Raw genomic sequence first — 21,292 nt, 5'->3', positions numbered from 1 at the left:
TGCCACCCTTCTATATCATAAGGAAATGGGCAAAAGAGCCCAAAGCTATTAAAAAAAGATTCTCTAGGACTATGTTCTTGATCCTTTTTCATTCCCATGTCATAAACTTTTTCTGGGGAAGAAATGCATTACATGTCTGTTCTATGTCAGAACCTAACCTGCCTTTAGATTATCTGACTTAGTTTTTTAAACTATCATACAGACACTTACTGATGAGAAAACTGAAGCTCAGAGATTAAACAACTTGCCCAAGGTGCTAATGTCAGTAAGTGGTACAAAGACAGAATCAAACTTATTCAGGTCTCTGACTGAAAGCCTGTCTACTTTCCGCTATACTATGTAGTCCTCCCCCTACCCCCACAGGATACTGGTGGCCTTTGAAACTTCCAATATGACAACACACACACACACACACACACTTATACCTGCCAAACAAAACTACTTCAATGTCTTATAAAGAGTGTCGATTTTAAAAATGTTCCAAAGAAACTCTGTCTTCCTTGATAACAGGTTCGAAGGATAGAAGGGGAAAAATATTCTTTATCTTATCTGAATTCCTGTTAGTGGCATCTCTTTCTACTTAGCCTCTAAACATCACTATCCCCTTAAAACATTCCATTTCTCTCTCCTCAAATTTTCTCAAGTTTATTTATCTGTAAGTCAGGAGTAGGCCTGTGGAAAGATCAGAAAAATATGGAGAGAATCCATTATTCTTTCTAATGCATTGTGTCTCACTCTCAAAACCTTTCACACTGCTTTCCAGGTTTGTCATTAAAAACAAACAAAAAGCTGGTCCTCAGATAATTAGTGTTAGCAAGGATATAGAGAAAATGGAACCTCATTAAACTAATACACTGCTAGTGAAAATATAAATAGCACAACCACTCTAGAAAATAGTCGGGCAGTTCCTCCAAGGTTTAACCTTGGAATTACCATATGACACAGCAATTTTATTCCTATGTATATATAAAAGAAATGAAAATATACATCCACACAAAAACTCATATGTGTCTGCTCATAGCAGTATTCATAACTGCCATAAAATGGAAAGACTCCAAGTTTCTATCAAGTGAAAAGGGAATAACCAAGATGTGGTATATTCATCCCAAAGCATACAATTTAGCTATAAAAACAAATGAGGTGCTAAAGCATGCTATAACATGAATATTGAACCATGAAAACTTTATGCTAAGTAAAAGAAGGTAGACCCAAAAGAACACTGCATGTCCATTTCTATGAAATGGCCATAATAGGCAAACCTTTAGGGACAGGAAAAAGATGAGTGGTTGCCTAGGGCTGGGAAAGGAGGGAAGAGGTGTTGGGGGAGACTAAGAGCTATGGGTTTCTTTCTGGAGTAATAAAAATGTCCTGAAACTGATTGTGGCAATGGTTACATCACTCTAAAAACACTGAATTATATATGCTGAATGGGTGAATTGTATGGTATGGCATATGAGTTATATATCTCAATAAACCTAATTGTAAAAAGCTTGTCAAACCACACTTCTAAAAACAAAGAGATATAAACTATACTTTGAATACCTGTTTGAATAATTTATCAAAATGTCCAAGGAAGTTTGCATAATTTGAATAATTTATCAAAATGTCCAAGGAAGTCTTAAAATCATGGTTTTCATTGAAAAAAAATGAAACACTGATTTACCTAAACCTCTAACATGAGACAAGATCTTTTATAATTTGAGAATGGATGTGAGAGGAAGATAGACAAGGAGAGAAGGAGACAATTTTGGAGTATGTGTTTTTGGGGGGGTCATAAATGAGGGGCAGAGGAAAAATATTTTCTAAAAGGCCTATATTGCACTGTCATTAATCTTTCAAAATAAAAATACTTTCTATATATTTGATTTTTAAAATGTGCCCATATTCAAATTCAAAAATCAGTTTTTCAAATGGAAAAATGAGACCTGTTCTATGTGTCGATTAAAATTCTGGCAATTGATAGATGCTTTTTAAATTCTTAAAACAATTCTATAAAATAGGCATTGCTATTCCTATGAGATAGATAATGAAACTCAGGTTCTTTCTATTATACAACATTTCCTTTATAAATGAGAATGCTATATAACATTTTAAAATATGGCTCTCCTAAATGATTTACAAGGACTCTTCATTGATGTACCTACATAGGCTGTGGTGTGACCCTTTATTCATTCAGTAGATATTAATTAAGTATCTATTAGGTCTATTATTAAGCATGTATAGCAATGAAATTACAACAATCATGTCTCAGAATAACTATTCTTACAATAGAAAGTAGAAAACATCACAGTGCTGTAAGAAGTATACATGGCATACTAAGAAGTTACTCCAATATTTTTTCATTGGGCTAACAAAAACAAAACAGGAAAAAGCCTGTCTTGAGGTAATGATATTTAAGATCTTTACAAGCCAGGTTGAAAACAAGGAAACAGTTCGTGGAAGAACAGATAGCACAAGGGGGCGGGGGGGCGGGGGGCATTGTAGAATAAATAAAGTGGATGAAGGAGAAGAGTGACAAAAAGTGAGCGAGGTAGACATGAACAAAATCATGAAGAGCTTCACAACACCAAAAGGAGTTTAGATTTTATTCTACAAGTGATGACAGGAAGACCAATAGCATTTTAAGAGTCAGATTTATGTAACACTTCATCTGGCTGCAGTGTGGTGAAAGGAATACTGGGAAATTAATCGTGAACAGCTCCAGCAGGCCAGGTGAGATGATGGTATTGAAGGAGCAGGTGGCAGTATTTAAAATGGGAGCCAACTACAGAGATAATGGGTAAACTCTAAAGATGGAGGTGATAGTTTGATTATAAGATGAAAGGGAAAATTAAGGATGCATCTTTGTGGGTTTTTTTTTTTTTAAGTTTTATTAAATGTTATTATTGAATAATTTTGCATTTTTACCTTTCTTGACCTAGTAAAAATAAATATGGGGTTGGGGGTGTGATAGAGTGCTTGCCTAACACCCACGAGGTCCTGTTTAATCCCCAATATTACAAAAAAATATACAAATAAATAACTGTTTTGTTTTTGTTCAGTATGCTGTGCTGGTGATCCAATCCCGGGCCTCATACATGCTAGGCAAGCACTCTGCCACCAAACTACATTCCCAGCCCTGAAAAATGAGTCTCATGAGACAAATTTACCAAACATCTTTTAAAAATATGAACTTACCTCCTTCATAAACTGTTCAAATTCTTCATCCAGCTCTTCTTTGGCATATTGAGCCATAATCAGTAATTTTTGCTTCCCAAAGCAAACACACTATTTACAACACTGGAAACACTAAATGACAAAAGAGAGAAACACCTTTTGAGGAAATCCTTCACGTTAGCTTCAACAACCTACCTTCTACTTGAGGTCCAAAATTACATTTTCATCTGTTAAGATCTAATTGTTAAAATATTTCAAAAATATATACATATTTGTGTGTTACTTAACACCTCTCAAACACAAACCAAGCCCTCACATATAATCTTAAATTTTATAACAGAACACCAAAGGGCCACTTTTCTTACAAACCTAACAGTTGTGTAGTCTGATTCAACTGAGTTCTGCTACTTTACCAATCAACATCAACAGTTTGGCAAAACAGACTTTTCAGATATGGGAATGTTTCCAGATATAGAGAATTTATTAGGATTTGGAATACTTAAAAATTAATACAGTATACAAATCAGCACGAATCATGTTTCTTTTGAAGCAAAGACGACCACAAAAACGGTGCACTGAACCCCTTAAAAAAGAATGCAGTGATTTGCAACACGGAGTTCTTTTCCCATAAAAATCTCAACTTTGGGGGCTTACTCTGCATACCCCAGTGAGAGTGGGGTAAGTGGTTGGAGGCCCGGACAGTACCTTCCCCAAATACAGAAAAAGACCCCCTCCCTTTAGTAGCATTTCGATCAGTTCAGGGTAGGTGCGGTTCAAGTCTTGGCCCAAGAGCTTGATAAGGGGCTGACCCCACTAAAAGGCCTTCAGCCCCGCGGCATCCAGGCTCCAGAAAGCGCGGATTCGGTAGTTGGCGGGAAGACAAAGGCTTGCTTACAGTGGAGTCAGGGCGGAGAAGGCGGATGACCCGAACCACGAAAGCTCCAAGGACCCAGTCGCAGGCACAGCCCGCACCACCCCGGCGTGGCTGGGGAGCTAGCCCTGTATATATACCTACCTTTGCCTCGGTATCCCGCTCTTCCCCAAAGGCCCCTGCGGGTCGGCAGTTGTCAGGGTAACAGACGTCAGCGGCGGGGTTCCGGAGTCACATGACTAGGGCTGGTCACGTGGCTCGTGGGCCCAGCCGGTCGGCCATTTGTTTCTGAGTGCTTTTGCAAGCAAAGATCGACTGCAGCGGCTCACCTGGCTGCGGTGGCCTGTAGGCGCCGTGGCCGCGGCACCGGCACGCAATCCCAGCTGACTCTGCGCCTAGGAATGGTGCCCGGCGGCGCCCGGGTGACCTAGAGCCAGGACACGGCGTGAACAGCCCGCTGCTTCCCGAGACTCGTGGGAGCTCCCCTGCTGCCGGCACTTCGCTTCTCCTCTTCCGGGCCTTCCCCGCCCTGCTCACTTGAGCGCTGTTTTTCAAGCTGAAATTTTGAAGAAATGTATTGGGTTTACTTCACGTACAAATGGTTGTTGTGAGAAAAACAACTGAAGGTACACTAGGGACTCAGTACCACCACCTAGTGGACAAGGCGCTGAAAATGCACGAGCACGAAATTGTTATTGAAACTTCTTGTGTCCTATATTATAGGACTCCTACAAAAACGTTACAACAAAAAAATTTTGCTGGTGTCCTATATATAAGACAATGGCACATAATGAATTAAGACTGCCCATGTATCTCATACCACCTCTGGTTTCCCGCCACCTTACTGTTCAAAACCCCATTCTATAAGGGCAATTAACAATTATTTGTAGGATTTTTTTTTCCTGCTTCTTTCTTCCTTTCTTTTTAAAGAACACAACAAAAGCTGGAATTTCGGAGAACGACATTTAGGATGGTGAAAGTAAAATCGACAAACAGTTGCGTTTGCTGGGGGCAGTCATAATGTAGGACCTCATCTCTAGTCTGAACTTTTTCATTGAGCAAGTGTTTATCTCTCTCCAAATGTGTTCAAGTCAAGATCTGTGCTCTACTATGAAAATATGAATAGTATTAGAGAATTTTAGCTACCACTTATTGGACAGTTGATGGGTGCTTCACAAGTATTATTTACCTTAATTTTAACAATTTATGAATCTGTTTCAACTTATACTTTTGTTTTTCCTATGAAATGAATGAACACAGCACTCATAGTCTCTTCCCTAATACAGTCTGTAGAGGAATAGTCAAGTAGGAAAGACAATTGTTTAGGGGGTACAATGAAAAATGACTATGACACTTAATGTACATGAATTGAGGAAGTCTAGGAACATTCTCTGAACAGAGGCACAATTGGTGATCTAAAGTCAATATTACTCAATATACGATTATGCTATAAAATCATGGTCGTCATTGTTAACTGGGCATTCAAAACTAGTAATCTTTCTCTTTTTTACTAGTGAATTCGGTTCCTACAGTATATAAAGACTATGGTATACCTCCTCCACCCTGTTCAGATTCCAGAATGAGAGACTTAGCATCTTGTTGAGACTTTCCTGGTTTTATTGTTGAAAGTCCTGAGTCACAGGAATTCTCTTGGTCCTTGCAAACCCAGAGGGTTGGTTTGCCCTACCCCCGTTCCTTCCTTCATTGACTCTTACCCTTGACTTTACACATCCATCATGAGCAGATCGCTTTACCTCACATCTCATTAACAAATACAGATCCCATAAGGCTGGAATTTATTCACCTGTTTTCCATTAAATCTATAAACTGTACTTGTGTCTGTATTTACCTTAATCTGTTCACAGTTCCAATGGAAGAAGTGCCCTGCCTTCTATCAAAAATCCATCTTCCTACATATGATTTGGAACTATTACTCATTCTTCTCACTGATCTTGTTTTACTAGTCATTTCCACTTCTTCCTATATCCTCTGGCTATCTGTGGGATTTTCCTAACATTATTCAAACATTCCCTGGAACTCTCCAAATAAAATGCTACTTCCAAAACATTATTCACAGTCTATATTTCCCTGTGATTGAACTTGTCTCTACCCTCCTTCCTGCCAGTCTTTTCTGGGAAAATTATTTCTACTTCACCTCCCTTTTATCAGACTTTCTAATCTAGTGTCCATTGACACCAGGATACTAAACCCATTTTTGGTAGTATCACCAATTTTCTCCACATTGCTAGATTAAAGAAATAAAAGAAAATTGGTTTACTTGATCTTCTAATACCATTTGCTATAGTTATTTACTTTTGCTTTCTTGGTTTTTCTTCCCGGTTTATGGTCTCTCCTCAGAGTTTTTCACTGTCCCTCCATTTATTCTATCTAACTTCTAAATATTAGAATTTCTTAGGGGTCATTTCTGAATTCATTTTCTGCTCATTTTTTACATTCTTATCCCAGGCAATCTGATCCTCATGGCTTTAAATATCACATATGTACTTATGACTTTTAAATATAGGCCTCCAGTTCTAAACTCTCTATTTGAACCCTAGTGTCATAGATCCAAACTATCCATTCTGTCTCCACTTGATGTCTCACAGATATCTTTAACTCAATGGATTCTTGCTTTTTGCCCTCCTGCCACACTGATTTCTTTCTCTTTCAGTATTTCCTACCATACTATGTGGCACTCCACTTATCGAGTTGATCAAGACAGAAATCTTGGAATTCTCTCCTCCTAATATCCTTTATTAAGACTTTTAATGCCACCTGCAAAATATGTCTCCACTAGGTTCACTTCTTTACATTATATTTGCTAATGTCCTACTCCAAGGCATTATTTTCTCTTGCTTGAACTACCTCACTAGACTCCTAGCTCTTGTTTTTCTCTTTCACATTGTCTATTCAACAAAAAAGGTTACAGTTTGAAAATGTAGGTCAGGTTATCCGTTGTTTAAAGTCCTTCAGTGATTTCTCATTGTACTTAGACTAAAATCCAAACATTTATAACACCTTGTTGATGTGTTCAGTACTACTTGCCTTTATAGCCTCATTTCATCCCCACTCAACAAGGCTTATAGAATTATTTGCAACTGAGCTGCAGCATTTAGTTCTTTGGTCCTATAGAGGTTAATTAGAGCTTTGATAAATTGGGGTATAGTATAAATAGGAGTGTAGTTGAAAGAGTGTTTTTTATTTTGTACCAATGTATAAATTCATAGAACTTAATGTTTAAAGGGCTCAAGAGTTGGTCAGACTGAATTGTAATAGAGGAGTCAATAAATTTTCAATACTCAGTTCAATCATTATACATTTTTAAGAAGAATCTTTTTTTCTAAAGAATAGTTAATATTTTTGAGAGCTTATGCTGTACTGGATATTGTTGTATGCTTTTTTACATATTTCAATTTTCCTAGTTACATTTTGAAATAGATAGTAGTATTGGAATCTTTGAGAATTTAAGATTTAAAGAATAACTTTCTGAAGTTCACTTACCTAAGAAGTGGCAGATCAAGATTCCAGCTTGGACATCTTAACTTCATGATCCATAATTATAAACACTGCAAATATTAACTCTTGTGATAAATATGTAGCGAGCTTTAATAAAATGACAAAGTAAGTTGGCTACTTGAACAATTAAATCAATCAAATCACTTCGGATAGGATTAAAGATTCCTACTTTGATAGTTCCTCATTTTTTATAGGTTTCTCATGTATTTTTGTGGTTCCTAGTATGATGTGAACTTTGATATACGTTTTGTGTTTGTCCAGCTCCCCAGTGAGATTCTTGGTGGGAAGAACTGTACTCCACCTTTATTGCATTTTCTCAGCCAGCAGTACAGTATGGGAATTCAGTCAACTTAATGACATAATTACAGCCAAGTCCTGCCGTATTATTTGGGCATGTAAATGCAGGGCATGCTGGGATTGAATTGAGGAGGTGAACTGAATCAGATTCAGTTACACAGTAGTTCAAAATTTACAAAATCCTGCTTTTTTTAAACCTCTTTTTCAAATATGGAGATTTTCTTCACTGATGTAGATAATGAGGACGACATTGAAGGAATTATGTTATTCTGGTCAAAAGAAAATTAAATTTAATAACCTAACAGTTTGTCTTTCATTTATTACTGCTATTGTTTACTTTTTCCCATTTGTCCATAACCTGGATGCTTTTATTTTAATTACTTAAACATTTTTAAATTCTTTTACATATGAAACCTAACGTTCAAAGTTTTAACTGATGTTATAAATTTTCCCCAATAAGAATAATTATCCATAATAGAACATTGAGAAATTGTTCAGTCATTTTATAAGTATTTACATGTTTCTGAAATACAGACAGATGCTCTCTCCTCAGGCTACACAGAGCTGCCAGTTTACAATTATACCAAGAGGACATGATGGCAATTTCTGTTATGAAACTGTTTTTAAAATAATTCTCCAATAATTCTGTAAGTGGCCACTGGGGATACATCAGTAATCATAATAATTTGACTAGGCTTCTAAATAAGATAATTAACAACATGATTTTATATTTATTATTTAAATGAAAAAACATAAAATCAATAAATTCGGCCTCATCAAGTTAAAGGAAATCTTTTGTTCTATGAAAGACCCTGTAAAAGATAGAAAAATAAGCTAAAGACAGGGAGAAAACATTTGTAAACCAGCACTTTGACCAGGGGCTGCTATCTGGAATACTTAAAGAGCTCTCAAAACTCAGTAATTAAAAAAAGCAAACAATAAAATCAGAAAATGGGACATGAATAGGCATTTCACAAATGAGTAAATGAAAATGGCAAATAAACACAGGAAAAGCTTCACTAGATATTGGGGAAATGTAAACTAAAAGCAAAATTAAATACCACTGGGTGAATGTAAATTTGAAAGAGTGCAGGAAATCCTTGAGGTGATGTCATAGTTTTGTATCTTGATTGTGTTCAGTTATAGCAAGTTACATATGTGATAAAATTTGCATAGACCTACACACTCACATAAGGGAGTGCATGCAAAATTGGTAATGTCTGTAATATTTTCCCCAACTTTCTATGTATATATTACTATTTTAAAATAAAAAGTAAAGAAATAATTGCAAAATATTATGATGGAGGCTCTGTTTCTTAAATTAAAAAAGTAACTTTTTATTTTTTATCTTTAATGATTTTCTGTGTGTAAAGTTTGATATAATCATGAAAAATTAAATAGAATGCTTTTAAGTTCACATTAAAACCTATAATACATAATTCCTTATTTTATATAAGTTCAGTATGTAATAATTAATGAATTAGAAAATTATTTTGGTAATGGTTTATATTTTTATCCCATTAAAATTTTCAAACTCTTACAGATGCATTTTGCTGACTTTGCTTCTTAGTCTGCTTGAGCTAAAAGAACCATTAGAACAATGAATAATTATACAATTCCCCCAACTCCTTGTAGAGATTTGTCACCTTTCTAAAAGATACACAACTTTTATTTGTGATCTTAATGCTTTCTTGAGACATGCAGGTAGTGTATATACGTGTATATTAAGATGGTTTTGCCCTTTATCTGTGTGGATACAAGATGAGAGATTTAAGTGCTATCACCTAGTGGGAAGGCCCATAGAGATGAGCAAGTTAAAGTGAATTTGTCATGATATCTAGAAACCTTCACCTGAGTGTGTTCCCTGAGATGACCCCGAGGACATTTTCTTCAGCAAGGCAAAAAGGAACTCATTATTGAGGCGGATGTCCGCATCTAAAAAACTTGGTGATGTCTGTCTTCCATAGGTGAGAGCTTTTAATAGGAGATCCTGCTACGGACTAGTATCCCAAGTATCAGTAGGGTTATAGGATTCCTGAATGACAGAGTCCATATAGCCATATTGAATTGTCAGAGGCAAGATGATCATAATTATTGAAATGTTCAGAAGTCTATCATAGCAATCAGGCTACCTTAACATGTAGTTTTTGTGGGAATTACTAATATTATATGATGGTGTTTTAAGGGATGAGATAAATTGACAGATGATTGGGCAATTACTTGAGTGTGTGTGTGTGTGTTTTAACCAAAAAAGAGATCTGAAGATAATAAGAACATCAGTTATCATAATGGAAAATCCAGGTCCTGTGCCCAGTTTCTAGATTTGTCATAAGTCAAGATCTCAGTGGTTAAAGGGGAAAATGAGTACCCTTGAGAAGGACTCCATAATATCACAAGATTATAAACATTCTCCTTGTCTTTCCAGAGGAGGCCCGTAAACATTTATCAGAATAACATTACACGGAGTAAAGAAAACTAGACTATTTAAGAACTGTTGGATAAAAATTATGGGCTGACACTAATACCAGAAGATAAGAAAAGCCACCACATTCCTCTAGTTAGAGTGGGGGAGTTGGGGAGATAGGTAAAAATTAGAGCTCTAGTTCTAGTGTGCCTCACAGAGGTTATGAGTCCCCTGTGATTGTTTCCCTAGCCTCCAAATGAAAAATTGGAATATATAAAATTTCCAACTATGATATTGCTTTGGATCTGTGAGGTCATTGGGTAGAAATGGCCAAATGCTGGCATCCAAAAAACCCCATGCTGAGTGTTTTCATCCCAGATGATGATGGTGAATGGGCAGTTACAGCCACTATAACCTGATAAGGGCAAAGTCAAGCTGGAGAAAAAAAGGTGTTGGTCATACTACCAGGCAAGCACCCTTAGATCAGCTAAGGTACCAGCCAAGGGTGATGAAAATCAGAATGGGTTGCAGATGAAAGTATAATGATCATCCATGAGGTCTTAGAACTAACAGCAGCAGGGACTGTGGCTAATTCCACAAACTCTCTTAAAGAAATGTGGCTGGCCCCACAAAGTGGACTCTATGATAGATTGAATTGAATGAATAGAAAAGATTGATATGAGTAATGCAAAGAGACTGTTGTATCTGATATCACTCTATCTAATCACATCAATCCTCTTGTCCCCATACCAAATGGTAGTCACCATTTCAACAACCAATTCTCATAGACATTGACCAGCTTCCTTCAGGTGCAATCGGAGAGCACTTTATCTCTGGTCTAGGTGTGAACCTCTCTTCCCTGGCACTTTTCTAACATTGAAGTATGTAAATCCCCTTGGAGGCTTCACAGATGCAACCTACAAGTGATTATGCAGTAGTCATAATGCCAAGGGTCCCTTCTCCACAGGGGTGGCAACCCCTGGAGTAATGAGGTCTTTTTTCCTAATGCATTTCATTGAGGCTTCTCAAAATACCTAGCATGGATTGGCCACAGTGGTTATCATTTGATAAGGCCTTACTATTTCTATCCTGTTTTTCCCTCCCCATTCATTATCCCTGTTCTCTGGGATAAATTAAACGTGGGAAAGCATTTTTTTTTTTGGAGGGGGCAGGGGAGAAATTCAGTCCTCAACACTAATCTTATTAACTAAGTTGAAATAGTAAATAAATCCAAATAATTCAGGTCTTAATATGCAATTATGCTTCATTATTCATACATTCAGAGATTCAGGAAGAATGATGATTTTATAAATTGAAATAATTGTTTCAACTTAAATAAACTTTATTCTTTATTCAATTTACATTTAAGAGCTGGTAGTTATAATAAGAAGTATACTGCTATATTGTTAAAATGTCCATTATGTTTTATAAAGTGCACACACAATTAGAGATTTATAAACTGTGAATAAGAGGGCACGTTTCACACTTTAAAGTAGTATGAAATTGCCCAACATTATTTCTATATTATTGAACAATTGGTGCTATTATATTCTCAAGGTAAAAACAATATGAAAAAAAGGGAATAGTTCTTCAAAAACGAGGTGAATGGAATTTGTGGTATTTTTCATTGTTGGTATTCGTAAAGTCAGTTTATACTTTCACCATCAGAGGTCATGAAAGGACAATGTACAGCAGAAATTTTGAGCTTGGTTAAAAATAAACTTAAGTTTGAAATCTGAACTGTAGCTTATTCTTAGAATGTTTTTAGAAAAAAATCACAACTTATTTCATTTCATTTAGAAATGAAGAAAGAATTTTTAGGAATAAGATTATCTAGTAGATTACAGTGGGCTATTCTTTGACTTTGGTGCTCTCAATTTTTATTTTTAGAATAAAATTTAAAATGCAAAGTATTGATGACCACTTGGCTGGGGGATATAGATAGAGTGTTTTGTTTCAGTTGAGTTTATAGAGCTTATAAGTAACAAAAGTATTTATTATTTTAAAAAGAACAGTTGGATTTATAGAGCTTATAATTAACAAAAGTATGTATTATTTAAAAAAGAAGTTAAGTGAAGTTAACACTTAGGAGTGCCTTTGAATATTTTCTTAGTAAACATTGCATGTACTTCATAAATAAAAGTATACCTCATATCTTACAGCTGAGAAACTGATAGTGTAAAATGTATCAATTATCTTATTTATAATAATTAATTATATTTTAAATATCTACTATTGATAGGTATTTGGGTTAAATAATAGAAGTATGTATTGATTTTAAAGTATTGATTTAAAGCTTCTCTTGCTCTTTAAAATATTAAAAATGTTAAAGACCAATAAGTTTAAAAAATTTACATTTTTGTGTTTTAAAAATACAGTCATTCATTGTCACTGTTTTTTGTACAATAATTTAAAAAGTTATAAAATGATTATTATTGTTTTTGCATTTGTGTGATTTGCTAGTTTCAAAAATACTGTGGCACATTGAATAAGCAAGTCGCAAAGAGACAAATACTGTGTGATTCCACTTGTATGAGGTACCTAGAATAGAGAAAGTAATAGAAATAGAGAATAGAGTGGTGTTTGTCAGGGGCTGGGAGAGAGGAGAATGAAGAGTTGTTATTTAATACGTGTAGAGTTTTGGTTTTACAAAATGAAAAGATTTCTGGAGGTTGGTGGTATAACCAGGTGAGTATACTTAACACTACTAAACTACACTTAAAATGAATAAGATGGCAAACTTTATATGTATTTTACCATGATTCAGAAAAATAGTGGGGCTTTAAAAATATTGTGGCACATGAGTTGACACTGGGCAATCAGAATCCTTCCCACTGGGGTTGTAGCACAGCATTTCTAGCATCTGTGACCTGCCTTGCCATCTTTGAACAGTGCTGTGCCTGGCCAGCCAAGCTCTACCCTGCCCAAGGAGCCACCAGTGAGTAAAAGGAACCCCTGTAGGGCTGGGGCTTAGTTTAAAGCAATTATGTTTGATTTATGCACATTTTTTAAAAATTAAAATGTAGTACCTCCCATTTCAAATATCTCATTGATTCAACTGGTATGATGGCATTTACACCACCGTGTTGTGAGGTCTAAATGAATTCAAACATGTAAAAAAAATGAGCAATGGTTTATACATAATAATACTTTATAGTTATTATATTGTTGTTCTTTGTGAAGTACATCCTACAGTGTATGTGGTAAGTGTCTGGGTGCAGTGGTACATGCCTCTAATCTCAGCAGTTTCGGAGGCTGAGGCAGGAGTCAAAGCCAGCCTTAGCAATGTAGTGAAACCCTATGCAACTTAGTGAGACCCTGTCTCAATCAAAACCCCAGTATCAAAAATAAATAAAATCAAATAAAAATATAAATAATAAAATAAAAAGACAACTCTGTGACTAAGTAGGGAAATTCATTTTTCTGGTCTGTTTAAATGTCAAACCTTAGTCTTCACAAACATCTATAGGATTACCCCTCTCTTCAATTCTCTCCTATTTTTTGAGTTTGCTCTGTCTTAATGGGTTTGCTCTCTTACCTAGTGGCTCTTAAGTTTTGGAAATCTCACTATGCTCCTAGGTGCAGTCTGCTATTACCCCAAATCACTATCTACCTGCAATGCCCAAGAAGGGTAGAGACTGATGAGGTCTTATCAGGATCTAGATTCAAAAAATTCTTACCAGATATTTTATTATTTTAATACATGTTCCTTTTTTGATAGTAATAACTGTTATAAAGTAATGCTTTATGTATTTAAGAATAGTTTTGGATCTGTGTTTTTCACACGTGGGGCTTACTGATTTTGACATGAAAACATGTTAGACATGAAAATAGATTCTGTTTTTACCTGTGCAAATACTGATACATTCTGTTAGTTGAAAAATATGTTACTTAATTTTTTGTTTTTAGTTATGAAATCAATTTTAAAAGAAAAATATAAATGAATATTTGATACAAAATGGGAGAAAATTTTTAATTTTTCATGAAGTCCTTCTTTGAAGAACTCCTTTATCCAGAAAATCAAAGCACACCTACGTTTTCTAGTCACCATATAAATCTCATTGATGAAAAACAAAGTTTCTTTGAAAGAAAAAGAAACTATAAAGAAACTGTTTCTACAATTCTACCTAACCTTTCACCAATGCTTCTAACAGTTCCAAAATGAATTTCATCTCCATCCCCTCCCTTGTTTGCCCTCTGCAGGAGGTTTTAATGAGCAAAGGACTGGTTCTAAGGGTGGGAGCCAAAGGAAGGAAAATCTTGAATAATCCACCACCTACATTATTCCACATTCAGTAGTCAGCAATGCTGAGCAGCACTAGTTCTGTAATACTGCTGCCTTATTTAAGGAGTCCAAATTAACTATTTGGCTGTAACTATATTTTTATCCATTCTTTGGATTAATTTCAGTGATAACATTGATGACCAACAGTCTAAGATAGAACCACAAGAGATGTAAGTCTAAGATAGAACCACAAGAGATGTAGGATTTGTAGAATCTTGTCCATCAGCTCAGTGGTTGCTCAGTTAACCTGCAATGTCTCTGGCTTCACAGGGTTTAGAAATTGGATGCATAAATGGTTAATCTGGATAAATATTGCATCAAGGGTAAAATTCTTCCATTTTGGGTCTTAATTCTACAGAGTTTTGAATAAGTAAAAAGTCTTGACTAGTTAACTACTGCTTCAGAGGATGTTCCTGAGTTGCTTAAGGGTGACTATTGGCGATGTCCTTCAGGAAAAGGTACCTGTCCTCACGTCTTGGGAAGCAGGAAGAAGCCTTGCTTATTTCATCAGTTTTCTCATAAGTTAATGTGAATTGAGTTAAAGTAGCTTTCTTTAGCAGTTTCATTTTTCCCCCCTCTTATTGCAATAAACACAGTAAGGCTGTGCACCGACTCTGAAAAGCTATTTTGCAATACATTGGTAAAGGTTCAGGATTCATGCACTTCTCTTTTTCCCCTTAAAGAAGGTGGATGTTAATGCTTTATTTTTCTTAAAAAAAAAAAGAGGATAAAACCCATGCAGTTCTGATTTCCATATGTAGAAGTTATTTCTGATTCTTGATACTCTTTTAAAGGAAATAGATTTTATTTAATTTTAGTGAAATTTTATTTTAAATAAAATGAAATTTTATTTAAAGATATGTAACAGGGAAACTGCAAGAAATGAAGAAGAAATAAGATCATATATTAACTTACCAACTTTAATCCTGGGTTTTAAGAACACACTTTTCTGTGCAAATCATAGCTGATTCAGGGGGAAGGCCTCTCAAGGGGGAGTTCCAGCTGTGGTCTAACAGTGGACCTGGGCCTTATTTTATAGAGCTTGGAAATGTCACCATCATGAATATTCCTTGTTTGAACCTAAACATGTAGTGGGTTTGTTCTGATGCTGGGAACATGGCAGACAAGCAACCAGAGGTGTCTGCCGTCAGGGAGGATTAAGTTGGAAGGTCTGAGAACTCCCAGCCCTGCCTAAAGTCCAGTCACAGCCTGGTGAATCACATGGGTGGGGAGGCAGCATTGGCAGAAGCTAAGCAGGAAACGGAATGAAAACCAATTAGGAACAGACTACTGGGAACAGTAGCATCTGAGCTTTAGAAGAAAACTGTGTACTTTTGGCTCAGATCAACAGCCTTTCAAGGTCTGGGTAATACAACCAGAATATACTACTGTTAATCTGAGCTTACTTTACATTTTTTAGTTCTGGCAACTCTTCAAGAACAAAAGGCTATTTTCTTTTTTGAAAAGTTCCCTAGTCTTTACAGACTGAAATCTTAGAATATAATAAAATTTCAAATATCAAGTTTAAATTGCAACTCAAGCCCTGTTGAGTATTTATATATAATATCTCAGGAAAAAATGCATGAAGACATACATCAAAATTACCTGGGCTGGGGAGCATATTTAATTTCTTTGACTTTCTTTGTATTCCCTCATATTATTTTAGTTATTGAACTTGTGATTTTTCTAAAGCTTGAAAACAGAAAAGTACCAAGAGTAATGTGGGAAACACCACCCTTGCTTACAATTTGTTATTTTTGTTTGCAATTTATGTTTGAATAAACAAATTGCTGGAGATTAATAAAGTTAAAGTTCTCTATATTTTATTTCTATTTTAAAATACACTTATAATCAGAAAAAAACAATAAAACCTTTAATTTTCTGAGAAGGCATTATCATTAGGGCTGTGCTCCATATGCTACTCCATGGATAGCTCCTAACGTGAGAGTTCTATATTATAAAAATGCAGAAGAGCAAACTCATAAGGTTATTTATAGGGTAAATGAAAATAAAGAAAGGTATGTTATGTTTGTAATAAAGATTTCATCTCATGGAAAGGAGCCAAAGTAACAATACTCCAGTAGTAAAATAAACATCAAAATAAGAATGACAGAGATGAAGGTTGGGACTTGTAACAAAATTCCTCCTTTTATTGTTGTATCTTTGTATAGGTCATAGTGAATCAAAATATATCTTCCTCAGGATGGAATCATATATTATTTGAATTTTTGGTGTATAGGATAAATGCAGAAGCCCAGAGTGAAGATGAGAATCCAAATGAGACACAAAAGTAGGGCAAGAAGTGAGATTAATCAATAATATTCTTAGTGGCTTATATACTTAAGCAAATAATATGCTTTAATTGTTTCATAAAAATACTATTCACAACTGGATTTCCAGGATGTATTTTAACAGAACCCAAGAAAAACTATATGGGACACAAAGTTTCTCAGAAACCCAGGTTAGAAACTTCTACCAAAATAATTCTGAGTACTCCTGGAGTGTCAAAGCTTCTATGCACACTAGTGAAAACTGTAACTTGTACAATGAAATGATAGATTTATGTGTGAACAAAAATGGTATCACTGACTCCTATAAGAGTTTGAACATTCCACTTCTCCCTGGATTCAGGCATACTTATTACTCACAAAAATTTCCTATTTCAATTGTTATATCATTATTCTCTTCAAAGTTGGCTATTTGAGTTTTCCTTTTAGCAAGTTTGGAAAATGTTGGTAGAATAATTACAATATTCACCATCTCTTAAATGCCTCAAAAGGCATCTACAAGATATCCATCTCATAACTGACAATTCTCTTTGTTGAAGAATCATATTGCTTTAAAATGTCACCCTAAAGTCAATGAACATCTGGGCTGGGGTTGTGGCTCAGTGGTGGAGTGCTTGCCTGGCATGCATGAGGCAATGGGTTTGATCCTCAGCACCACATAAAAATAAAATAAAAATATAGTGTCCACCAAAAACTAAAAATAAATATTTTTTAAATCAATGAACATCATTTATAACTGCTTTGTTACCTCTCAGCTAAAACTAATAATATCAGTTATATGTGGCCTTTCATTATTGATGAAAAGATTCGATACTTATGATGTAATTTGTCTTTAGAAATTTAATGGCCATAGTATGTGCTGAAAATGATCACATCTTATGTTGTTAAACTGATAATACATGCAATATTATTTTAAGGACTTTAAAATTTTATCTCATCTCCAATCTGTGAAATCTGGGTAAAGACAATAGGCTCCTTACTGACTTCATAACACAAGGAGACATATAAATCCTCTTAGAGTTTATGATTACTATCCAACAGGTTAATTGGAATATTTCTGAAATTCCTTTAACCTTCATCTGTAAAATAATGGAAAACTTTTCAGGAGATTGCTACACTACTAACTTATAAATAGTTTAGGCAAAAAAACAATTGTAAGCTTTGGTTTCAACCCAACCTTAGCAGCATGCCAAAGAGCATACCATTCTGAACCTTAGGACTGAAAATAAAGTTGGGAGGTGCTGATTATGCAAGGGCTGGGAGCTAACATTCACACCAGGAGAACTTTCCAGCTTGCAATTGTCTTGTAAAGTTCTGGGAACTACAATTCTTGTTACTGGGCAAGAGGAAGGTGGTTCCTCTGTTTCTAATACTAGAAGCCAGCATTTTTAGGAGTCACCCATATACTCCAACATATTTTTCCAAGGGGAGCCACAAAAATTATTCAGTGAAATTTATTGAGTTCAACTTTTGTCCCAGGCACCCTGACTGATTCTGAAGGCACAGAGATAAAAGAATAACTTTTGCCAAAAGGAATTCTCTGCTGACGTGGGACATATTGTGAAAAGACATAATAATAATTACAACTCTGTAACTCATATTAGAATCAAGTGATATGACCACAAACAAAACAGGCACCAGCTCTACCTACAGCCATCAAGCAGTGCTTCATAGAGAAGGCAGTCTTACATCAGGAGTAGATAGGTGCCCCCTTATTAGAGAATAGGAAGCTATATTTTCAAATGTTGTGATATATGTTTAACAATGCAAAAGGATCTTTTCTTTTTGGAGAAAGTCTCATGTAGCTGATACCTTCGTGTACCTTGTCGATTTTGGTGTTGCCCAGAATCTGATTCCACTTTTTATGACTAGCCTCATTCTATGAAATTGAAAGGTCTTTTGTTTTTGCCACCGCTGCCACCTCTCCTTTGCCTTTAGAGGCAAAAAGTAGATCCTTAACTTCAGCTCCATCAGCATTAAGCAGAAAGAAAGCATTAAGCAGAGAATCCTTCTGTTGTTCACAGCATCCCTGGAGTTGTGATTTCCAGGGGCAATAGTGGCAGGGAGGCCACTAGTCTAGAGACTGTGTCAAGAGGGCAGAAATAGTATTATCGAAGCACAGAGAAATGGTGGTCTTGGTTGGCTTGGTTCTATAGTCTGCTTTTGCCTATGATTTTTCTGCTTTGTCCTGCTTTTTTTCCATCTTTCCTGAGTTTGGTTTTCCAACCTTCCCAAGATGTCTTTAGCTACTCAATATATCCTGTTACAAATTATTTTCTTGCTTTTAAGGCAACTCTTATTGAATTAATAACACTGTTTGGGTCAATAGATATTTATGTTTGGTTTGGAAAGATTTGGGTGGAAGGGTCTTATGTGCATGTTACTTTTTTTTCATATTGAGGACTTTAAAATGGAAGAATGATATAATTGTATTTATGTTTTAAAAATAATTCTGTTCTCTAGGTGCACTTCAACAGATGAATGGATAAAGAAAATGTGATATATATATATACACACACACACAAAATGGGGTTTTATTCATCCATAAAAAAGAATGAAATTATGTCATTCACTGGCAAATGGATGGAACTGGAGACTATCATGCTAAGTGAAATAAGCTGATCCCCCAAAATCCAAAGGCCAAATGTTCTTTCAGATATGTGAATGCTAACACATAATCAAGGGGAGGAAGGAAGAATAGAAGTTCATTGGATGAGACAAAGGGGAATGAAGGGAAAGGGGGGGATGGGAATAGGAAAGATAGAATGAACCAGACATAATATCTTTCCTATGTTCATATATGAATATATGACCGATGTAACTCCATGTCATGTGCAAGCACACAAATGGGATTCTAATTAGGAGAAGTTATACCCCATCTATATATAATATGTCAAAATATACTCTACTGTCATGTATATCTAAAAAGAACAAATAAAAAATAAAAACAATTCTGTTGTCTATGTTGAGATTGGCAGGGAGGAGGAAAATGACAGCAAGTCCAGATAGGACAAGAAATAATGGAGAGAATGAGGTAGTGAGGAAGAGAGAAAGACAACTTATGAGATTGTCCAGAAGAAAACATATTAGTCTGGGTGACCCATGGGGTAAGATATAGGAAGGAGTTGATAAGATCTTTTTTCTAGCCTGGATAAATGGATGGATGATAGAGCAATTGCTCATATAAGCTAAAGAGGCTTAAGATATATTGAATTATTGAACTTCAGGTACAGTGGAGATGTTCATATGTAGAGTTGAATTTGAGCAGAGAAGTGATATGAGAAGATATGGACTGCCTTTTAGGTGGTAATAGTGAAAGAAGCACCTTTGAGGTTTACAGATAGACAGGCAGGTGAAGAAAAAACTCCTCAGGATGATCAACAGCAACCATTCTCATAGATACTCTAAAGTTGCTGTTATCCATTACTGGTTATTTTGTTGTATAATTTGTGAAAGTGTATTCAAACACTATTTTATGGAGAAAAGAGAGGTATCATGGTTTGGTTTTGAAATTCACATTTTTAAAGTAGCAGATCATTTTTTCAAGTGACATGGTGCCTGGATCCCTAATTTATAAAACATTTGAAAATAAAGGTGCACTGGTTGAAATGGAGTACTTGCAGGCAGTATGGAAATATCATCCTGAACCCTATTTATATGTACAATTAATACATGATTATAAAAAATGTTTTTAAACAAACAAACATGGAAGCCCAGCATTACCTGCTGAGCTTCTCACTAAATTTCCAACCTAATCTCTTGAGAATCCTAAGCCTTCTAGGTGTAATATGTCTCTCTCCCCCTCCCTGCCTCCTTACCTCTCTCTCTCTCTTCCTCTTTCTATCCTGTAGATCCAGAGAGCATTCTTCTAAAGAGACTACTAAGTCTACTAATGACCTTTATTTTTTGCTCACTAATGTGATTGTTTTGTTCTTCTTCTGCTGCTCTGGCTCTCTTTTGTCTCTGGTAGGGTTTGCAAAGCCACATGGATAGTACACAGCTGCCACTGCCCATCATGAAAACATCGATGTCCACATCAAGGGTACTAACTATCTCAATGTACCAAACTCCTTAACCTGGGGTGAAAGAACCATGCTCAGTGTGCCACATAGCTGAGCATAAGGACCTTCTCTTCCATACTCCGGCACATTTTTCTCCACAGCACAAAGCACATTTGAACATTTCCATCTGCTTCTGGCCTTGTCCTTTAAATAAATCCAGTCTACAGATCCAGATAAGAGAGGATACCATGCCATCCCTTCATCTATGCTTTTATATACTTTCCCTCACCCCAATATAAAACAAAAATGAATGCATGTAGTTAAAATAGACATGTTTATAGAAGTGTTTGTGGGCGTGCTTGTGTGTGTGCACATGTGTATGGTGTGTGTGGGTGGGTGGATGCAGAAGATATCTAAACCATTAGTATCCAGCCAAAAATACCCTCCTAAATAAGTTACACAATTTTACAAACT

The 21,292-nt window shown here is 35.7% G+C and overlaps 1 protein-coding gene across 2 annotated transcripts in view; it reads right to left on the bottom strand.

Annotated features, from left to right (window-relative positions):
- Cep162 (centrosomal protein 162) overlaps positions 1-4,570 on the bottom strand; it is an 89,569-nt gene extending 84,999 nt beyond the window's left edge. Inside the window, exons 1-2 of one of the 2 annotated variants that reach the window (XM_046431970.2) lie at positions 4,172-4,570; positions 3,178-3,288 (exon numbers count right to left, since the gene is read on the bottom strand). In XM_046431970.2, coding sequence (XP_046287926.1) covers positions 3,178-3,234 — 57 coding nt within the window. In that variant the 5' untranslated portion in view covers positions 3,235-3,288; positions 4,172-4,570. The remainder of the gene's footprint in view (positions 1-3,177; positions 3,289-4,171) is intronic. The other variant, XM_046431969.2, reaches the window with a different exon arrangement.
- Between the last annotated feature and the right edge of the window lie 16,722 nt (positions 4,571-21,292).

This window comes from Marmota monax, unplaced genomic scaffold (genome assembly GCF_021218885.2).
Source record: "Marmota monax isolate L192 unplaced genomic scaffold, Marmota_monax_Labrador192_F-V1.1 WCK01_AAM20220418_F8-fsc00013, whole genome shotgun sequence".
Classification (NCBI taxonomy): domain Eukaryota; kingdom Metazoa; phylum Chordata; class Mammalia; order Rodentia; family Sciuridae; genus Marmota; species Marmota monax.
Note: the sequence above shows the minus strand (reverse complement) of the source record. Positions and strands in the feature narration are given on the sequence as shown.